Source organism: Adiantum capillus-veneris, chromosome 23 (assembly GCF_014529385.1).
Source record: "Adiantum capillus-veneris isolate H3 chromosome 23, ASM1452938v2, whole genome shotgun sequence".
Lineage (NCBI taxonomy): Eukaryota > Viridiplantae > Streptophyta > Polypodiopsida > Polypodiales > Pteridaceae > Adiantum > Adiantum capillus-veneris.
The window spans coordinates 44,503,767-44,522,198 of record NC_140953.1 but is presented as its reverse complement, the minus strand read 5'-3'; the positions used below and the strand labels follow the sequence as shown (position 1 = coordinate 44,522,198).

Here is an 18,432-nt window from a genome sequence, read left to right as displayed (position 1 = left end):
GGTTGAACAGGTTTGTAATTGGGATTTGCTTAAAACTGCATATGATGTGCGTTCTTTTCTTGGTTTATGTCAAGCATATAGTTCGCACATAGAGAATTTTGCACGCATTGCTGTACCTATGGCTGATGTTTTGAAAGGGGTCAAGACTCGCCGTCAGCGCGTAGACTTGCCTGAAGCAGCCATTGAGGCTTTCGCAGCTCTGAAGGTTGCGGTGACAGAAGCACCGTGTCTTATCCTTGCCTCTTGGGATGATCCCTTTGAGGTATGGACGGATGCGAGCAATGTCGCCATAGGCGCTGTGCTTCAGCAGCATGGTCGTCCTGTAGTTTTCCTTAGCCGGAAGCTCAATAGTGCGGAAAAGAATTATTCAGTTTATGATAAAGAACTTTTGTCTGTCATTCACTCTCTTAAGCATTGGAAGCATTTTCTTTATGGTAGAGAGTTTACAGTGCGCACAGATCATTAAGCCCTCAAGTGGCTCCAGTCTATGCCTAGTGCACATTGGAGTGATCGCCAAGCATGGTGGTCACAATTTTTTGAGCATTTTGGAGGTTTGATTGAGTATGTGCTTGGAAAAGCTAACCCCTGTTGCAGATGCGTTGAGTCGCAAATGACAGATTTTCATTTTCTATTCAGGGTGAGTGTTTTGAGAGCATGAAGAATCAGTATGCGGATTCCGAGTTTGGTAAGCATTGGTTGTAGACTCTTGCTTCCCAAGGGCCAAGCAACTATCTCATTTATGATGGTTTGTTGTATTTTCGTCAACGTTTATGTGTGTTGTCCTCTCTCAGGCCAACCATATTGCATGATGCACATGATTCTCTCAGGGGTGGGCACAGGGGAATAAACACCACTTTGGAAAAAATTGAAAGATTCTTTTATCGGCCTAAAATGTGAAAAGATGTATTTTGTTATGTCACACAGTGCACTATATGTCAAAAAGTAAAAGCTCCTCGGGGTAAGCAGCAAGGCCTCTTGCTTCCGCTGCCTATTCTCGATGGACCTTTTCAAGATATTTCCATGGATTTTATGACTAACCTACCACCAAGTTTGCATTCAAAGAATACTCAATGTTTGACAATTGTTGATCGTTTCAGCAAATTTTGCATGTTGATTCCTTGTAAAGCCACAGTCATTGTACAAGATGTAGCACGGTTGTTCATTAAGCATTGGTACCCCCTCTGTGGTTTGCCAAAATCAATTGTTTCAAATAGGGATGTTAAGTTCACGTCCAATTTTTGGCGCGCACTCTTTGAAAATTTTGACACTAAGTTGAATTTTTCATTGGCTTTTCATCCACATTCAGATGGTCAAACAGAAATTTACAATCAATTGGCTTTTGATGTTTTAAAGTCTTATATGCATGATCAAGAGTCTCAGTGAGAGCTCTATCTCCCATTGGTTCAAGCTGTTTTGAATGACTCTTTTTCTTCTGCTATTGGTCGAACTCCGTATGAGGTAGCTTTTAGCTTTCTGTTCCAGTCACTTTTGACTCGCTCTGTCAGTCAAATGCCTGATGCCAATGTTGAAAGTCAGTCATTGGATGAGATTTTTGAGAGTGTGAAGCTTCGGCTAAGCAAGGCTTAGGAACCTTATTCACGGCAGGCCAATAAGCATCGTCAGGATGTTTCCATCAAGGAAGGAGATTGAGTGTATTTAAGAATCATGAAGCAACGTCTTAAGCAAGTTGGAAAGAAGTGTCCAAAGTTGTCTTTTCGTATGTATGGTCCATTGCAGTCATTAAAAAGATAAATGAGGTTTCAATGAAATTGCAGTTGCCTAACTCATGGTCAATGCACAACGTTTTCCATGTTTCTTGGTTGAAAGTGTTTGAGGGAACACCTCCAAAGGACATTTCGGAAGAAGAAGAACCGCATATCATTGATGAAGTTGAAGTCATGGAGCCGGAGCAAGTGTTGTTGCATCGGTTTCGACATGGTTCGAAGAAGCAAGTGAGACAATACTTTTTGAAGTTCAAGGATCCAGGAACCCACGAAGCGGTGTGGGTCGACGAAGAGTTTTTCAAGGATTATCAAGAGTTGTTGGTAGACTACAAGGTAGCCATGCAGCTTGGTACCGGTACCTCACCTTAAAAAGGAGGGGATGTCACGTGACATATCCAACATTATGTGTCCGTGGACAAGCTACAGCATAACAATGTTCCGTCAGTCCAGTCAGTCTAGATTAGAAGTGATCTGGTACTTTTGTGAGTCTATTCGTAGACCGTACATGCCATGTCACTTAGTGTAGATGCATATCCTTTGGTTGCACACAGCACGATCATAAGCATTCCCATCAGAATCCAGTAGAATCAGTTAGGGAAATTTTTCAGTGGATTTTATCTATTTTCCCTATTTTTGACAATTTTCACTTATTCTTTTAAGTGACTTTGTTGGAAACTAAGTAGGGAAAATTGGGTAAGATAATATATAAGCAAACCAAGGTTAGCACTAATTGGCAGATGAGCAAGGAGAACAGCAGGCTTCGGCGACAGGTTCCCTCTCTCTCAACAAGACACCCAAGCTCCTTGGTGTTTTTCCCCCAGCAAGCCTAGCGTTTTTACCTCCAAGTATCATCGCCAGCATGTCCCAGTCCATAGCGTTTCCTGCAACAAGGCATCATCGCCAAGCAAGTCCAAGCCTAGCGTTTTTGCAAAGTCCCTTCGCCAGCAAATTTTCCATGCTAGCGGTTTTGGTCCAAGACAGAGAAGCTTCAGTTTTCAGCTTTTGTGCCATGAGCAGCAGGTGAATTTCAGTCCTTATGCTAGCCATTTCAGCCCCGACACACGCAGCAGATTTTCAGCCTTAAAGACGGCAGATACTAGCGTTTTTCCTAGTGTTTTCAAGCAGGGCAGAATTCAGCCATCAACGTTTTTGGACAGCAGATAAAAGATTGCAGATTTCAGTCCTTAGGTCGGTGTCGCCATCCCCGTCGTCATCACCAACATAGCCTCGAGTTGCATCATTCACATGCATCCACTTTGTAGGAGTTTGCGCAATCAATAGTAGACCACTCTCGCCAACGAGAGTGGGGCCTTCGGAGGAGGGTTTTACAACGTCTCTGGTGTCGTATCTCTCTTCTCTCTTTATCTCTTAGTCTCATACACTTGCACGCACAGTGTCCACTCACTTTGTTCGTGATCATAGCACTCTCCACTAAAAACGGAAGGCTCTTTCTTCCATAAGAACTAAAAGGAACCTTGAGCAAAATATGGAACACTCATCTTGAGAAAGAACAACATTCATTCCGCTGCACCTTACACATCTCGAGGTGGATCCAAGAACAGTAGAACTCGCCCCTGGAAAATCTTGTACTACCCATATCTTTCTCATCTGGATTTTGATTGACAATCCGTAAAGACAAGCTTCTAGAGCGTGTCAAGCACTACAATTTTGGCGTATTAAACCCTATTTTGACAACATCATCACATCTCGGCCTGCAAGGAGCAACCTCATTTGATGGCCTCAAAACCCACAATTTGCATACATTTCAGTTCTCTCGATGTCATAGCAAATTCTGGCATTGTTCATAAGCTTGGCATTTGAAAATGCATGCTTGGCATTTGGGGTTACTATCAGATCGAGTTTGAGACCTCCGATATGGCGTCCAAGGTCATAGCTATGAGTCCAGTGGCCATTCGAGCATCACGCGTCCACATTCGACAGTCGCGACATGGTTTTGACCTGGCTTCGGATGTTCTAGTAGAGAAGGCAGACATCCCCATCTCAGTCTGCTTTCGGGGTTTACGGAGGGAGTACTTACCACTTCTTTCTAGGATTGGCTCCGCCATTGGGACTTTCATGGAGACACCTCGTACGACAGCATCAGTAGCTGCCAAGGCGGCAAGCATCCCCTCAGTTCGAGTTTTGGTCAGAGATACCCACACGCTCCCGAAGGTTATCCTTCTGCCTCGGGTGAGTGAGGGTTGGTTTAGACAGAGTGTGGAGTACTCGAGCCTCTCGAACTAGTGCTTCATTTGCCGACAGATGGGCCATCTAGCGAAGGCCTGTCCACGGAGGAGGCCGCGACCTGCACCACAACCTCAGCCCCAGCCTGCCAGGGCTGGCCCGTAGCCACAGCCAACGGCACAGGGCACAGATGCAGAGCCACCCTCCGAGCCTGGGGCTCCAGCGGAGGAGGGGTGACAGCAGGCCCGTGGCCGAGGACGCCAGGGGCCACAGCGTCAGCCTGGCACTCAGAGTGGCCCTCAGGTGCCTACTCAGCAGCAGTGGTCTTATCTCCCCATTTTTTTCTTGAATTGTACGAATCGATCTGTACCATAGGAATTCGTACAATATGGCCGTACGGTACGGATAGGATCCTACGTATGTATGGAAACAACCTTGAATCAAAGCAATCGTCCTTGATTGTAGGATACAAGGAAAATGTTCATACTTCTAACATTCATGCAACTCTAAATCTCATAATTGATCATTCAGTCATGCATTCTTGTATCATGACGGCTGTGTACATAAAAGAGAGAAGCTAGCTGCAAACACCTCGAGTATGTATGAAAATCTATCTTATGGCCAGTTTCTTAGCCAATGCCTATAAAAGGTCTTAGAATCTTGCTTGGATGTTGATCACACACCCAAGATCATAATCTTAGCCAATGCCTGTAAAAGGCATAAAAACAGGGGACCCGGGGACGGGGGCCTTTTACGGCGGGGACAAGACGTGGGACGCAAGGACGGGGGATGAGACCCGGGAATGAGACGCTCAGATGTCCTGAAACCGGCCTGTTTAATCCAAAAAGGGCGGTAGACCTTAGTCTTAAACTTTATTTGCTTTCACCCATTTAATTTGTCGCCCACTTTACCGGTACTTTCAAGACACAACAAAGGGGGAAGGGATACAGACTGCTAGATTGCACCTGTATGAGAAGACTGACACCAGATTGGCCCCTAAATAGGGGCCCCTTTCGGTATTTCTTTATTCTTTAAAAGAGGGAATAAACGTTGTGGTTCCCTACAAGCTGCCCCGCACAACCTTGGCCGAATTTCAACTGTTCTGGCCCGATTTCGGCAGCATAACTGTACTAGGACCCTTCACAGTCAGTATTCCCACGCATTGGATGACTTTCCCGACGCATACCGACACTTTGCAAAACCTGGCGAGAATCTGCAGCACGCTGAATTCTTTGTTTTCTGCCCCGAAAATGCGCCAGATCACCTGTACAGCGGTCCCCTCGCGTCCCCGAACCTCCTGGGGGTATTAGGGTCCGTTTAGGGCCAAAACCCTAAACCTGCAAAAATACACAGCAGGCTGTAATTCACTGTTTCGGGCTCCGCTTTGTGTGCCGGTTGCATCTGTAGCAAGTCCTCGAGCTCCCGCACCTGTAGGGCTATTTGCCCTTTGAATCGGACGAGATTTCGCACGTGAAACCTCTCCGAATCACCTGGACCTGTGGGGGATTAGCCGCTAGCTAATCCAGTACCTGTGCAAGAGACTCTTGCCTTGGCAATCGCGCATGAACCGACATAACTGTACATTGGTAAAATGAAAAGCCCACTAGAGGGGCATAACATACTGCCATAGTGGAGAGAGAGAGCAGTGCGTAGCGTGCAGGGCATCACTCCTGGCAACGCACTGTACATAAGAGGGAAAGGAAGCACTCTATAGCTCTCAACCTGTGACAAAAACTGAAAATGAGCCTGCTTGCTCCGAAAATCAGCGCCACTTCTTCCTGCATGAGGAAAGTGCACAAAAATGTGCCACTTGAAACATTTGCAGGCTATTTCCCGTTTTGGGGTTGCCGCCTAAAAATCTCCCGACCAGTTGCCCAGTTGACTTCGCGACAGAGTAATAAAATGTTCCCCTTGTCATTCCGCAGATAATGACACGAACACATTTTCAGGTCCCAAAATAGCAGTTCCCTAAATTTTAGGAGATGTTGCCATTGTATCTTTCTAGGTCATCTGACCCCCTTTATACACTGCAGCCACACCCACAACTGAATGTAGCCTTTGTAGCAAAGGATTCCACTTTGGCTAGTCAATGGCCTTACTTTGGCTAACCATAGTCCTTGTCCAACCTTAGTGCTCTCTTGCCCTCAGGCTTGGACTCCCTCTAAACAGTTCCACACTCGCTATGCTGTGCAGGGCGGTTAGATTTCCCGAGGGGTGTTTCCAAAAAGTGAAAATGAATAAATAATAAGAAAGGAATCAACAAAAAGGATAGATAGTAGTCACACGCTGGTGACATACCCCCCTCTTGAAATCTCAAACGTCCTCGTTTGCATCGATGTCGTACATGCTCACAGTCAACACTGGTGTATTCAACACCTGTCGACACATGTACGACATATACGTGCTCATTGTGAACCCTGGTGTATTCAACACCTCGTCGACACATGTATTGCCTGCGTGTGAACCCTGTCCCAATAACATAGTGGTAGCTTCGCACTCTGCCATTGCTTTGAGTCATTAACTTTCCAATGACAAAATGGTAGCTACGCATTTTGCCACTGTCTTTTAGTACACGTTGAATCCAATAACACTTTCGAGCATACCCAAATCGACAGTTTAAGAATGCAGTTACACATGTACTCTTTAATAGAAGCAATTACTGTATCCTTGACAAACTGACAAGAAATACTCACTTCTATAGCACTAACCACACTTTTGGACATTCCGTAAGAGCAATTGCCAAAGTGACAATCTGTACAGCTAACATTCATGTAACATGTACTTGATTTGAGCTCACTTTAAATACCATGTACATCATTTCTTTTATAAGCCATTGTCACATTGACAATCCATGTAGCTTTGAAACTCAAGGGGTCAAGGTAGGTTGCAAATCGAAGGCTTCAAGGTAAAGTGATAACAGAGTTGGTCACTCGGCAAGTTCACCTTCTTCCATCCACTTAGCATCCATTGGTGGATAGTTTCTGAACTTCACCAAGTAACGCCTAGCAACCTTGCCTTTCACTTTTCTTTCTCTATGTGCCAAAATCTGTTCCGGGACCAAGATCTCGTCAAGTTCCTCGACTTCCGGCTGATCTTCGGCTGGCATATCCTTTGGCACATCACCCACATAGGGTCTGAGAAGACTCACATAGAACGCATTGAGAATCTTCCAACTCTCAGGTAATTTCAGCCTATATGCAACATCATTGATTATGTCGCATACTTGAAAAGGCCCATAGTAACGCATGCTGAGCTTTGGAAAGTCTTTCCTTGCCCTTCATCTTCTTTAACCTTGCCTTTTCAAAGCGTAGAAGCACCCAATCACCAAGTGAAAATACCACTTCCCGACGGTGACGATCAGCTGCTTTCTTTTGCTTTGCTTGAGTCTTTTCTAAGGCCACTTTGACCTTCTTGTACATTTCATCCATGTCCTGAACATACTTGTTTGCTTCAATTATCTTGTCCTCTGTATGCAGTATGGGAGGAACTTTCTTGCCACCTTCAACTATCTCAAAAGGTGCCTTGCCAGTTGCGGAATGCACTGTATTATTGTACGCATACTCCACCAATGGCAAATACTACTCCCACTTTCCTCTATGCTCTGACACGTAGCAGGTAGTGTTTCCAACTTAAGAGCGCATGAATGACGGCCTGCAGTTCTTTTTCATAGACTTGCATAGTGTTTTCTGGCCCTTGCAAGATTCTACTCTCATAGGCTACTACGCTGCCATCTTGCATTAGCACTGCACCAATGCTACTACCACAGGCGTCACACTGGACCACAAAAAACTTCCTAAGATTTGGCAACACAATGACTGGATCTGAAGTCATCTTTTCCTTTAAGAGATTTAAAGCTGAAATCTCTTTTTGTGTCCATCTAAACGTGACTTGCCTTCTTCTGAAGAGCATGTAAAGGTGAAGCAATCTCAGCGAAATTTCGGATAAACCTTCTGTAATAGGAGCATAGTCCCAAGAAGCTTCGGACATCGTGCACCGTCTTTAAATCTGGCCATGACTTGATCACTTCAACTTTTGCAGGATCCATTCTGACACCATGCTTTGAGACAATGTGTCCCAGAAAGTGAATCTCTTCCAGAAAAAATTCACTTTTCTTTGCATTGATGAGCAACCTATGGCTGCGTAGCTCTTTGAACACAATGGCTAAGTGATGTCTATGCTCCTCTTCATTCTTTGAGTAGACTATCATGTCATCAAAGAATGTACCAACAAACTCCTGGTGTGGAGGGAAAATTCTGTCTATCATCCTATTGAACGTAGCAAGAGCATTTGTGAGACCAAAGGGCATCATTAAAAATTCGTAAAGGCCAAACGTTGTTCTAAAAGCAGTCTTGTGCACATCCTCTGATCTAATACGGATTTGATGGTACCCACTCTTTAGATCTATCCTACTAAACATAGTTGCTCCTTCTAATTTGTCAAGAATATCATCAATTGTAGGTATAGGGAACGTATTCTTGATGGTATTCTTGGTCAGTGCACGGTAGGCGATGCACATACGCCATGAGCCATCCTTTTTCTGCACCAACAACACTGAAGAACAGAATGGAGATGAACTGGGCTGAATCAGCCCCTGTACTTGGCTCATTATCTCTTTCTATTGAGCCGCACTAACCCTGTACGGAGGCTTATTCGGTGGGCTACTGCTTGGCACCAAATCTATCGCATGGTCCTCGGGTCTCTCTGGCGGTAATTGAGACGGTAATGAATCGGAAAAACAGTCACTATACTGTTGTAAAAACATTGACCTTTCTTTATCTAACACAGATAAATTTGATTCATCACAATATGACACTTCACGTACAAAAACCAAGTACGCAGAAAGATGCTTTTTCATTACAGAAGTAATAGCAGAAGCTGATACAGTGGGAATAGACTCCCCTTTAAGCTTTACATCCGGAATGTGAGTCTTTCCCCTGCTCTGTACAGTGATCTTTTTGTTGTAGGCATCCATAATTCCCTGTACACGAAACAACCAAGGAATACCTAGCAACACATCATATCCGTCCAGTGGCATGATGTAAAATTCTTCAACATCTACATAGGACTAGATATGTAGGCGCAACTTTCCGATGATGGGTGTCACAGCCTCTGTATGGCAAGGACATGCCAAACCTGCGTCTGCTGTATACTCCATCTCTTCAGGTCCGATTCTCAACTTTGAAGCCAATTCAGGGGAAATGAAGTTGGCTTTGGCACCTGGATAAAAGAAGATAAGCACTGTTTGATCCCTGACCTTTCCCCATGCTCTGCAAAGCTCACTTGCATCTGAATTTGGCTTGTCACCCACCATATCTGGCACTAGACCAGCCATGGGCCTCCTTGTCTTCAGAATCAGCTGGCCTTTTCTTTTGAGGACAATTGTAAGCAATGTGGCCACACTACTCACAGATAAAGCATTTGTTCTCTGACCTCAGGACCTTCTTTTGCTCTTCCGACTTGTGAGGGAAACGTCTTTTCCACTTCTTTGCTGGTCTCTTTTCTGATTCAGCCGTAGCTTTGCCTTTCCCTGCGTTGGTTGGCTCTTGAGTTGCTTTAGGAACCTCATTGGGAACGTACTTTGCTGCATTTTTCTTGGCCGATCCTTCCTTGACACCAGTATTAAATTCACAATCTTCTCCCTTGAGCAAACCATTGCCAGTGTTTGCTACCTCGATGAGTTGTGTGAAAGTAGTGACTTTGGTCTTCGTGTAGTACTTTCTCAATCCTTTTGGTAGGCCACAACATTATTTTTCAATCAGTTCTGTCAATGGCACAAACCGATAGGAAGTTACTGGAAGTAGAGCTTTCCAAAACTTCCGATTGTAGTCATCCAGATTCTTGCAAGTAGTAGCATTAAGCTGGTGCCATTCTGTCATGACATCTGCTTCAAAGTCATCAGATAACCATGCTGTTGCAAAAATCTGCTTGAAGTAAATCCATGTGGACGGAGCTTGCCCTTGAAGCAATAAAGTTGTCCACCATTGTCCCGCATTCCTTGTCAAGAAAGTGGCTGCCTTGCGGACCTTTGAAGCCTCTCTAAAGTTCCCCCCTGCATAGGCATTGTCAAACTGCTGGAGGAATGAGAGAGCCGTCTTCCTGTCATCAAACCCTTTAAAGGTCGTGAATGTCACACCTTTGCCACCTTCTTTGTACGGAGTAGGCCTCTCTAGCGGCGTTAAGTTGTCATATGGAAGTGACTGAAACATGGGAACACTGTTAGGGTTCATCTGTGTTCCTTGACCGCTATTAAGTTGACCTGGAAATGCCATATTTGGCTGTTGATTTGTAATCCCAGCCGTACCAAAATTTGCGTGTGGCATCCCAAATTGGCCCTGAATGCTTTGAAATCCGGGTAGCATGCCCGTGACACCATACATGGGGTTAGGCATCATTATTTGAGCATCCCCGAACACTGTTCCTGGCGTGTAAAACTGATTTCCAGGTGCATGACCAGCCATGCTCTGGAATACCGATCCACCTCCAAAATAGCCAGGGTGTACTGAAGGTGGTGGGAAGACTTGTTGCATAGCCTGTAGGTTGCTTCCCTGCCCATTAGAACCAACTATAGGCTGCTGAAAGGTGGTTGGCTGAACTGGTACAGCTTGAAAGACTGGCATTTCAGCCACCTGTTCTTGCATCTTAGGCACAGGTTGTGGAGACTGCATGTTCTGCGTCAAGTGTACAGGTGTTTCCATTGACTCTGCAGTATGAATCACCTGTGCTTGAGCCTTAACAGGCTTTTGAATAAGATCCAGTGACCCAACTTGCTAAAAACCTCGGGTTCTGCATTACTTGTGTGAACATAGCCACAATAGTAGCCAATTGGGTCCTGAATATATCATCATCCGTCTGTGGTGGTCTTGAAGACTCACCCACTTCATGTGTTTGCTGACCCTGCGAAGAGGAAACCTCTTCAGTCACATCATCTGGTCTGTCAGCCATAATTGCAATTTCCTGTGTCTGGTCTATGATCCCTTGTGTCTTCAAGCCCAAACTGACCAAGGCTCACTTCTATGGGAAAAAGTGATCTAATCCCGGCGATGGAACCATGAAACCGGCCATTTTAATCCAAAAAGGGCGGTAGACCTTAGTGTTAAACTTTATTTGCTTTCACCCATTTAATTTGTCGCCCACTTTACCTGTACTTTCAAGACACAACAAAGGGGGAAGGGATACAGGTTGCTAGATTGCACCTGTATGAGAAGACCGACACCAGATTGGCCCCTAAATAGGCGCTCCTTTCGGTATTTCTTTATTCTTTAAAAGAGGGAATAAACGCTGTGGTTCCCTACAAGCTGCCCCGCACAACCTTGGCCGAATTTCAACTGTTCTGGCCCGATTTCGGCAGCATAACTGTACTAGGACCCTTCACAGTCAGTATTCCCACGCATTGGATGACTTTCCCAACGCATACGGACACTTTGCAAAACCTGGCGAGAATCTGCAGCACGCTAAATTCTCTGTTTTCTGCCCCGAAAATGCGCCAGATCACATGTACAGCGGTCCCCTCGCGTCCCCGAACTTCCGGGGGGTATTAGGGTCCGTTTAGGGGGAAAACCCTAATCCTGCAAAAGTACACAGCAGGCTGTAATTCACTGTTTCGGGCTCCGTTTTGTGTGCCGGTCGCATCCGTAGGAAGTCCTCGAGCTCCCGCACCTATAGGGCTACTTACCCTTTGAATCGGACGAGATTTCGCACGTGAAACCTCTCCGAATCACTTGTACCTGCGGGGCATTAGCCGCTAGCTAATCCAGTACCTGTGCAAGAGGCTCTTGCCTCGGCAATCGCGCATGAACCCACACAACTGTACATTAGTCAAATGAAAAGCCCACTAGAGGGACATAACATACTGCCATAGTGGAGAGAGAGAGAAGTGCGTAGCGTGCAGGGTATCACTCCTGGCACCGCACTGTACATAAGAGGGAAAGGAAGCAATCCATAGCTCTTAACCTGTGACAAAAACTGAAAATGAGCCTGCTTGCTCCTAAAATCAGTGCCACTTCTTCCCGCATGAGGAAAGTGCACATATATGTGCCACTTGGCACATTTACAAGCTATTTCCCGTTTCGGGGGTGCCGCCTAAAAATCTCCCGACCGGTTGCCCAGTTGACTTCGCGGCAGAGTAATAAAATGTTCCTCTTGTCATTCCGGAGATAATGCCGCGAACACATTTTTAGGTTCCAAAATAGCAGTTCCCTAAATTTTAGGAGATGCTACCATTGTATCTTTCTAAATCATCTGACCCCCTTTGTACACTGCAACCACACCCAGAACTGAATGTAGCCTTTGTAGGAAAGGATTCTACTTTGGCTAGTCAATGACCCCACTTTGGCTAACCATAGTTCTAGTCCAACCTTAGTGCACTCTTGCTCTCAGGCCTGGACTCCCTCTGAACAGTTCCACACTCGCTATGCAGTGCAGGGCAGTAAGATTTCCCGAGGGGTGTTTCCAAAAAGTGAAAATGAATAAATAATAAGAAAGAAATCAACAAAAAGGATAGATAATAGTCACACGTTGTTGACATGTCCCTCACATGGGTGCGCAGGCGGGCCGCGTCCCGGGACGCGCGTCCCGGGACGCGCGTCCCCGGTGATGGGTGAGGATGGGACGCCGGCATGGGGCGCCAGGTCGGCTTTTTCAAATTTCAGAAGTAAAAAACGGAGCCGTTTTGTGGCGGTTTCACTAGGGGGGTCTTTCTATATAATAGGCCCAAGGAGGACACATTTTCAAGCTAACTTGCTAAGGCCTCATACTACATACTACATACCCAAGGGCTTCAAGCTTGACTCTTGAGCCTTGAGCCTTTCCCTCCCCTCTCGAGACTCGAGTCTCTCCTTCCCCTCTCTGTTTGCCATCTCTCCTCTCCAAGTCAAGACTTTGGAGCCTTGAAGCCTTCTCTCCTTCTCTCCGGATCTTCGAGCTTCCATTTTAATTTTTCTCTAATATGTATGGCATCTCAAGATGGATCCGGAGCTTCTCTAAGCCCTTCTCCTTCTCCTCCCTTCTGCCCCGCCATGGCTTCTCAACCCCTTTCCTTCCCCAACTTCACATGGGCATGGTGGAATGAACAAGTGTTTTTTAATGCGTGCCCCCTGGCTTGTCCCCTGTCCCCTGTTTTGCCACGTCCCCGTCCCCGTGACGCGTCACGTCCCCGAGACCCGTCCCTGTCCCCATGTGACTATGGTAAATACTAAAAGGTCATTAGATCTTGCTTAGATGTTGTGAACACACCCAAGATCATAGTCTTAATCATAATCTTATGGCCATTTTCTTAGCCAATGTCTATAAAAGGTCATAGTATCTTGCTTGGATGTCGATCACACACCCAAGATCATAATCTTAGCCAATGCTTGTAAAAGGTCATTGAATCTTGCTTTGATGTTTTGCACACAATCAATGTAACAGACTTGGCACGACACACAAGGAATCACTTAAATTTATTTCACACTTCAATAGATTCGTCACCACAGCGCGTAGTTCTGTGCCCAGAGGTATTGGCCCCAAAGTTTGGCGCCCCTTTTGATATTTATTGTTTTATTAACAATCGGGCGAAGTACAAATTCCACGGGTCTTTGTTTAGTGCTCCCACTTCCAGAAAATCTGAGGAACAGAGAGGCCCTAGGTACAGTTCTTAGGCTTTGGGCCTTCTGAAAGCAGTACATGAAAATCTTCAAGTCTCAAAAGCTTTTGGTCCAAAAGCTAGTGGTCCAAAAGCTGCCAGTGCAAATCGTGGAAATCCGTACACAGTGCCACATCAGTAGCGAGCACGTTTTGCGGACGTTTGTACAGCCTGCCACGTCAACACCTTTTACGCAATTTGATCTTTTGGCATATTTTAACTGCCTTGTGTCCCTTGAACGTCGTCGGAAAGTAAGTTGGAACAACTTATAAAATTATTCTATCTGCCAGGGATTGTCCGGGTGGTCATGCCACGCCATCACTTTGTGACACCCAAGATCATAGTCTTAATCATAATCATAATCATTTTTTATCATAAATTCAGAGACATGCCATAATTCTTTCCTTCAATTCGCGATTCTTAGCTTGCCGTTGCTCCTTGAGTAGCTGGAGTGATGAAGTCCAACAATTACTCTTTGTTCTTGGGCTTCAATTGAATCCTTTGTTCTCTTGCATCAAATTGGGCATAATTTTTGCAGAACCAAGGCATGCCCAACAAAACATCACATCCTCCCGAATCCATAATGTAGAAGTCAAGTGGATTTGCAAATGTCTGAACTTGAAGTCCAATCAATGGTATCGATGATGTGTAAGTTCTTTTAGCCACGTGTGCTTCAATCTGCATGCCCTTGGCATATTCCTCTATGCCTAATGTTAGCAACTCTGGAAGATAAAATTTTGCATGGAACTTGAATCATTGAGAAAAGAGGTGACTTGTAGCAACTTGGATTCTGAAACTAGCTTGTAGCCTCACTAAAGGGTGGTAAACTTTGGCTTTCACCCTATCTATATGTCAATTAGCTTTACCTGTACTGTACGACACAAAGTAACTTCACAAGTAAACTTGTAATTAGAATTCACCACTTCAAGAAAATCCACGACTTGGTAGTTAGAGTGCTTGCAAGTAGACAACGAGACCTTGTCGGACCCAAAGATTGGCGCCTCTTTTGGTACTACTTAATTCCTATTGCAAATAAACGACGTGAACACTTTCACCTAACTCTCACCAAGCTTTTTAAACCTGTTATGGGCTGTAATTGCAGGTTTTTGACCCAATTTTGGCAGTTTAACGGCGTTAAAATCCTTGTAGGTCAAAAGTACACGTCTAGGACACTTTCCCTTGCATTTTGGAAGCTTTCCAAAATGAAACATGTCAAGGGCCAAGGCTCAAGGACCAGAAGAGCCACTAGCCTGCCAATTTGTAGTGGTGGCGTGGAGATCATGGATGTCATCCCAATCCTCATCCCCAACAGGCTCGTCCGCATCATCCACTTCATGTAAAACTTTTGTAGATCCACCCTCCCCAAGTATCTTCGCCTTTGCCTCCATCTCCCACTGTAGAAAGGGATCTGATACTTTGGATGCCGACTTGCAAAGCATACGCAAGTTTGCACTCACAAATACAAGATCATTTGCTTTCTCCAAGGCAAGTCGGTTTCTCTTCCTGGATGCAACACGTGGTTGTAAACACTCCACAATTGCTCCAAGCAAGAGGAGTTAACCGCTTGGCTGAGGATGCGAATAGCGAGTCACTGAAGCTCTGGCCCATCTGAGCCATAGTTCTGCCACCACAAAACTGAGGAGGTCTTGGTGCAACCAACTTGGGCATTGGCAAGCCCAAATGATCCTCGCATATCCCTGTACATAGCAAGCTGATCCTTGATTTTGTGGCGTTCTTCTCGATCAGGGCGAAACATGCTCAAGATCTCGTTCCATTGCTTGGTCACCTCACCATCATGCTCCTATCTTGCACCTTGAAACTCTGGATCCAGCACAAAAGCCGCACCATGGAAAGGGGAAGCATAGGAGTCCCATGTGCTCTGACAAAGCTGGCTAATCTCCTCGAACTTGTCTGCATGTGGCTCAAGTGTTTGGAGGGCCTCCGCCATGCGATCCATGGCCTCATAAACCTTGCCAATGCAAGGTTGCATGCCATCAACTACTCGAAGCAAGTGGAGTACAGGCTGCACCATTTGGTCTTTAGTCTTCAATGACTCCCAAAACTGGGGATCCTCGGACTTGCCTGCACATAAGATCCTTGCGATTGAACCTGCGTAGAATGAGGAAGTGTACTCCGTATTGATGAGGGTCTGCCGCATTGCACTCTGACATTCGCATAGGGGATGAACCATCAGGTAGTTGTAGGCAAAGCGGGTCTCACAATACTTCAAGAGAACCTTGTCCCCTGATCGCTTCAAGAATGCAGCACGAAGGAGATTGTGATTGTTGATGAAGGACACTAGCTTGGACACATTTGTAATGAGTGGCTCAATCCAAGGTAGGTGCCCTATATCCTTTAAAAGGTTGTTAAGGCAATGTGCCATACAAAATGACACTTTGATGCTGGGATACATGCCCTCCAAAATGGTGTTGGTTGCCCTATTTGATGCCTCCCCATCCGTGACAAGTTGCAACACCACCTCTGGGCCAATGATCTCTATGGCGGACGCCCACTCTCCTGCAAGCACATCGGCGGATTTCTCTGTTTTTGTGGCATCATGTGAGTGAGCAAAGTACATCTCTCCCTTGGGGATCTCCTCCTGGTGTCGCTCCATCCATCTGCAATGAGTGTCACTCCATACTTGGCCAATTGTCGCTTCATGTTTATGACTGCCATCTCCACAACGCCCTTCTCTCTATCAAGTAGTACGGAGGGCCTTTGAAGTGGCTGGCATGTAGCGTGGCCCGTAATCCCCAATCCTTGTGCACATTGCCTTGAAGTAGTCCGACCTATACAATGTACATGTCACAAAGGTCAAAAGTCAAGACAATGTTGAATGGACAATGGACATACTAGTTATGGTCATAATAATGATAATATGTATGAGCATTGAGAACTTGGAACTTACCGGGCCTTTATAAAAGGGATATGGTTTCAGCCTTGGGGGTTGAGTATGCGCTGTGGGTCAAGATCTCTTGTGAGGACATGCCTTCGCTAAGTGGCCCATCTGCTTGCAAATGAAGCACTGGTTCGGGATTACCAAATACTCCATCCTTTGGGGTAACCACCCAGCATTCACCCTAGGTGGTTGGGGGGGGGTGGGGGCGGCAGAGACGGGGAACGGGCTGGAGAACAGCAGGGCAGGGGCAGCGCGCTGGAAGGGAGGGCGTGCAGCGGGGGGGAGGGGGGGAAGCGATGGCGAAAGGGGGCAAGTGCAGGGTGAATGGAGAAAGGGGGCGTGCAGGTGGAGCAAGAGCAGCAACGAGCGTCGCCAGTGTGTTCCACCCAGATGAGGTTTTACCTACACATTTTTGCTTTTACACCAGTGTTGTTCCTACTGCCTCCTACTTTTATTTGTACTTGGTCATCAGCTCGAGTGCAGGTTTTTTCAGTACTCTAGTACCCCCTTTTTTGTCGTAAACAGAATTTAAAAATGTGCTGAGCGTCTCGTGTTTGTCGCCCCAAGAATTGGCTCATTTCTTGTTTAACGGAGCTGCTGCATGCAGAACTTGCAGATGGATTTCTACACTTCTCCTTTGGGGCTCCTGCTAGTGCTAGTAAAGCAAACGACTTGTCATCCAGTTGTGGGGAGCATCTTTCACAAAAGTGGTCAGTTCCAGGGCGTTTGCCTTCCAAGTTCTTGAAGAAGTCACCTATCCCTTCAGCGGCTGATAAGCGAAGGAGAAGGCAAGGAGAGAGTTCATCAAAAACAGGAACAGAGGAAGCAATCCCTCCAAATATCAAAGAGGCTGTGAAGTTTTCTTCAAGACCCAAGTCGTCCTTTGTGAAAAGGTCACCTGTACCGAAGCCTCATATTGGAGGAGATACTTTGGCAAGGGAGAGAGTGTCAAATGGAACAGCAGCTGTTCATGACAAAAGCATGATGGCTCATGGAACAAAGGTTGGGCCTAGTATAAGCAGGAAATCGCTGCGACCATCTTCAGTGTTTGTTCGAAAGTCACCGATCCCCCCCTCAGCTGGGAAGCTTAACGACAGGCATGCAATGCTTTCTGCAAATTCAGACCGTTCTCCTAGTAAATGTGGCTATGTTGTGCCCTTAGTGCAAAAAAGAGCGAACACAAGCCCAGCTTCCAGGCCAAAATCGAACTTTGTGCGGAGATCACCCACTGGAAAAGTCCCACAGTTTTCACCAAGGGCCAGCAGCATGATAGAGCAATCGCTATTGAGCCATGAAGAGAGTACAGCCACCGACACATTTGTGAAGAGTCAAAATACACCAGAAGAATCACCTCATGTTACTGTTGATCTGGAGAAATGCAAACTGCCAGAGCTGAAGAACCTTGCAAAAATCAGAGGAGTGAAAGGCTATTACAAGCTAAAGAAGGCGGAGCTTTTGGACATCTTAAAGAAACTGGACAGTTGAATGAAATCAACAAACAATTGTTTTGTCACAGGTTATAGCCTATAGGTACCAGTAATTTAGTTTGCTCTCATGAATTCTTTTTAGGTAAATGGTTGATGCTTAGTTTTGATTCTAAGTGTAATGGCACCCAAAAGTATTGCTTTGTTGTTGCCTTTCATGCTACTAGCAAAAGTATTCATGGTCATAGAGAGTGAAAAGATATAATAACTTTAGCTTTATCCATGAATACGTATGTTCGTCTATGGCTACGCCGTAGCACAGGCTTCACATTCTTAGAGACATTCATGTGCCCTCTCGATGCTTTAAAGGCTGATTTTTGCACGAAGTCACAGATCTACCCAGAAGGATCCTACATTGACTCACGTACACGGTTTGTTGATTGCAAAGGCCAACTTTTAAGATTTCATACTGTATGAATGGGTGGCCCAATGATTATGTCTCAGGTCTTCATCATGTAATGCAAACCATATTAGACCACCGTGTTTTGTTCTACGGTCTATTGCTAACTTTCTGAAAGATGT

General features: G+C 45.6%; 1 protein-coding gene across 2 annotated transcripts in view; it reads left to right on the top strand.

The window, feature by feature from the left end:
- Nucleotides 1-18,129, top strand: part of LOC147427724 (uncharacterized) — a 118,399-nt gene extending 100,270 nt beyond the window's left edge. Inside the window, exon 2 of one of the 2 annotated variants that reach the window (XM_086497122.1) lies at nt 17,043-18,129. In XM_086497122.1, the coding sequence (XP_086353248.1) occupies nt 17,043-17,911 (869 nt within the window). In that variant the 3' untranslated portion in view covers nt 17,912-18,129. Of the gene's footprint in view, nt 1-17,033 lie in introns of both variants that reach the window. The other variant, XM_086497121.1, reaches the window with a different exon arrangement.
- The last annotated feature ends 303 nt before the right edge of the window (nt 18,130-18,432 follow it).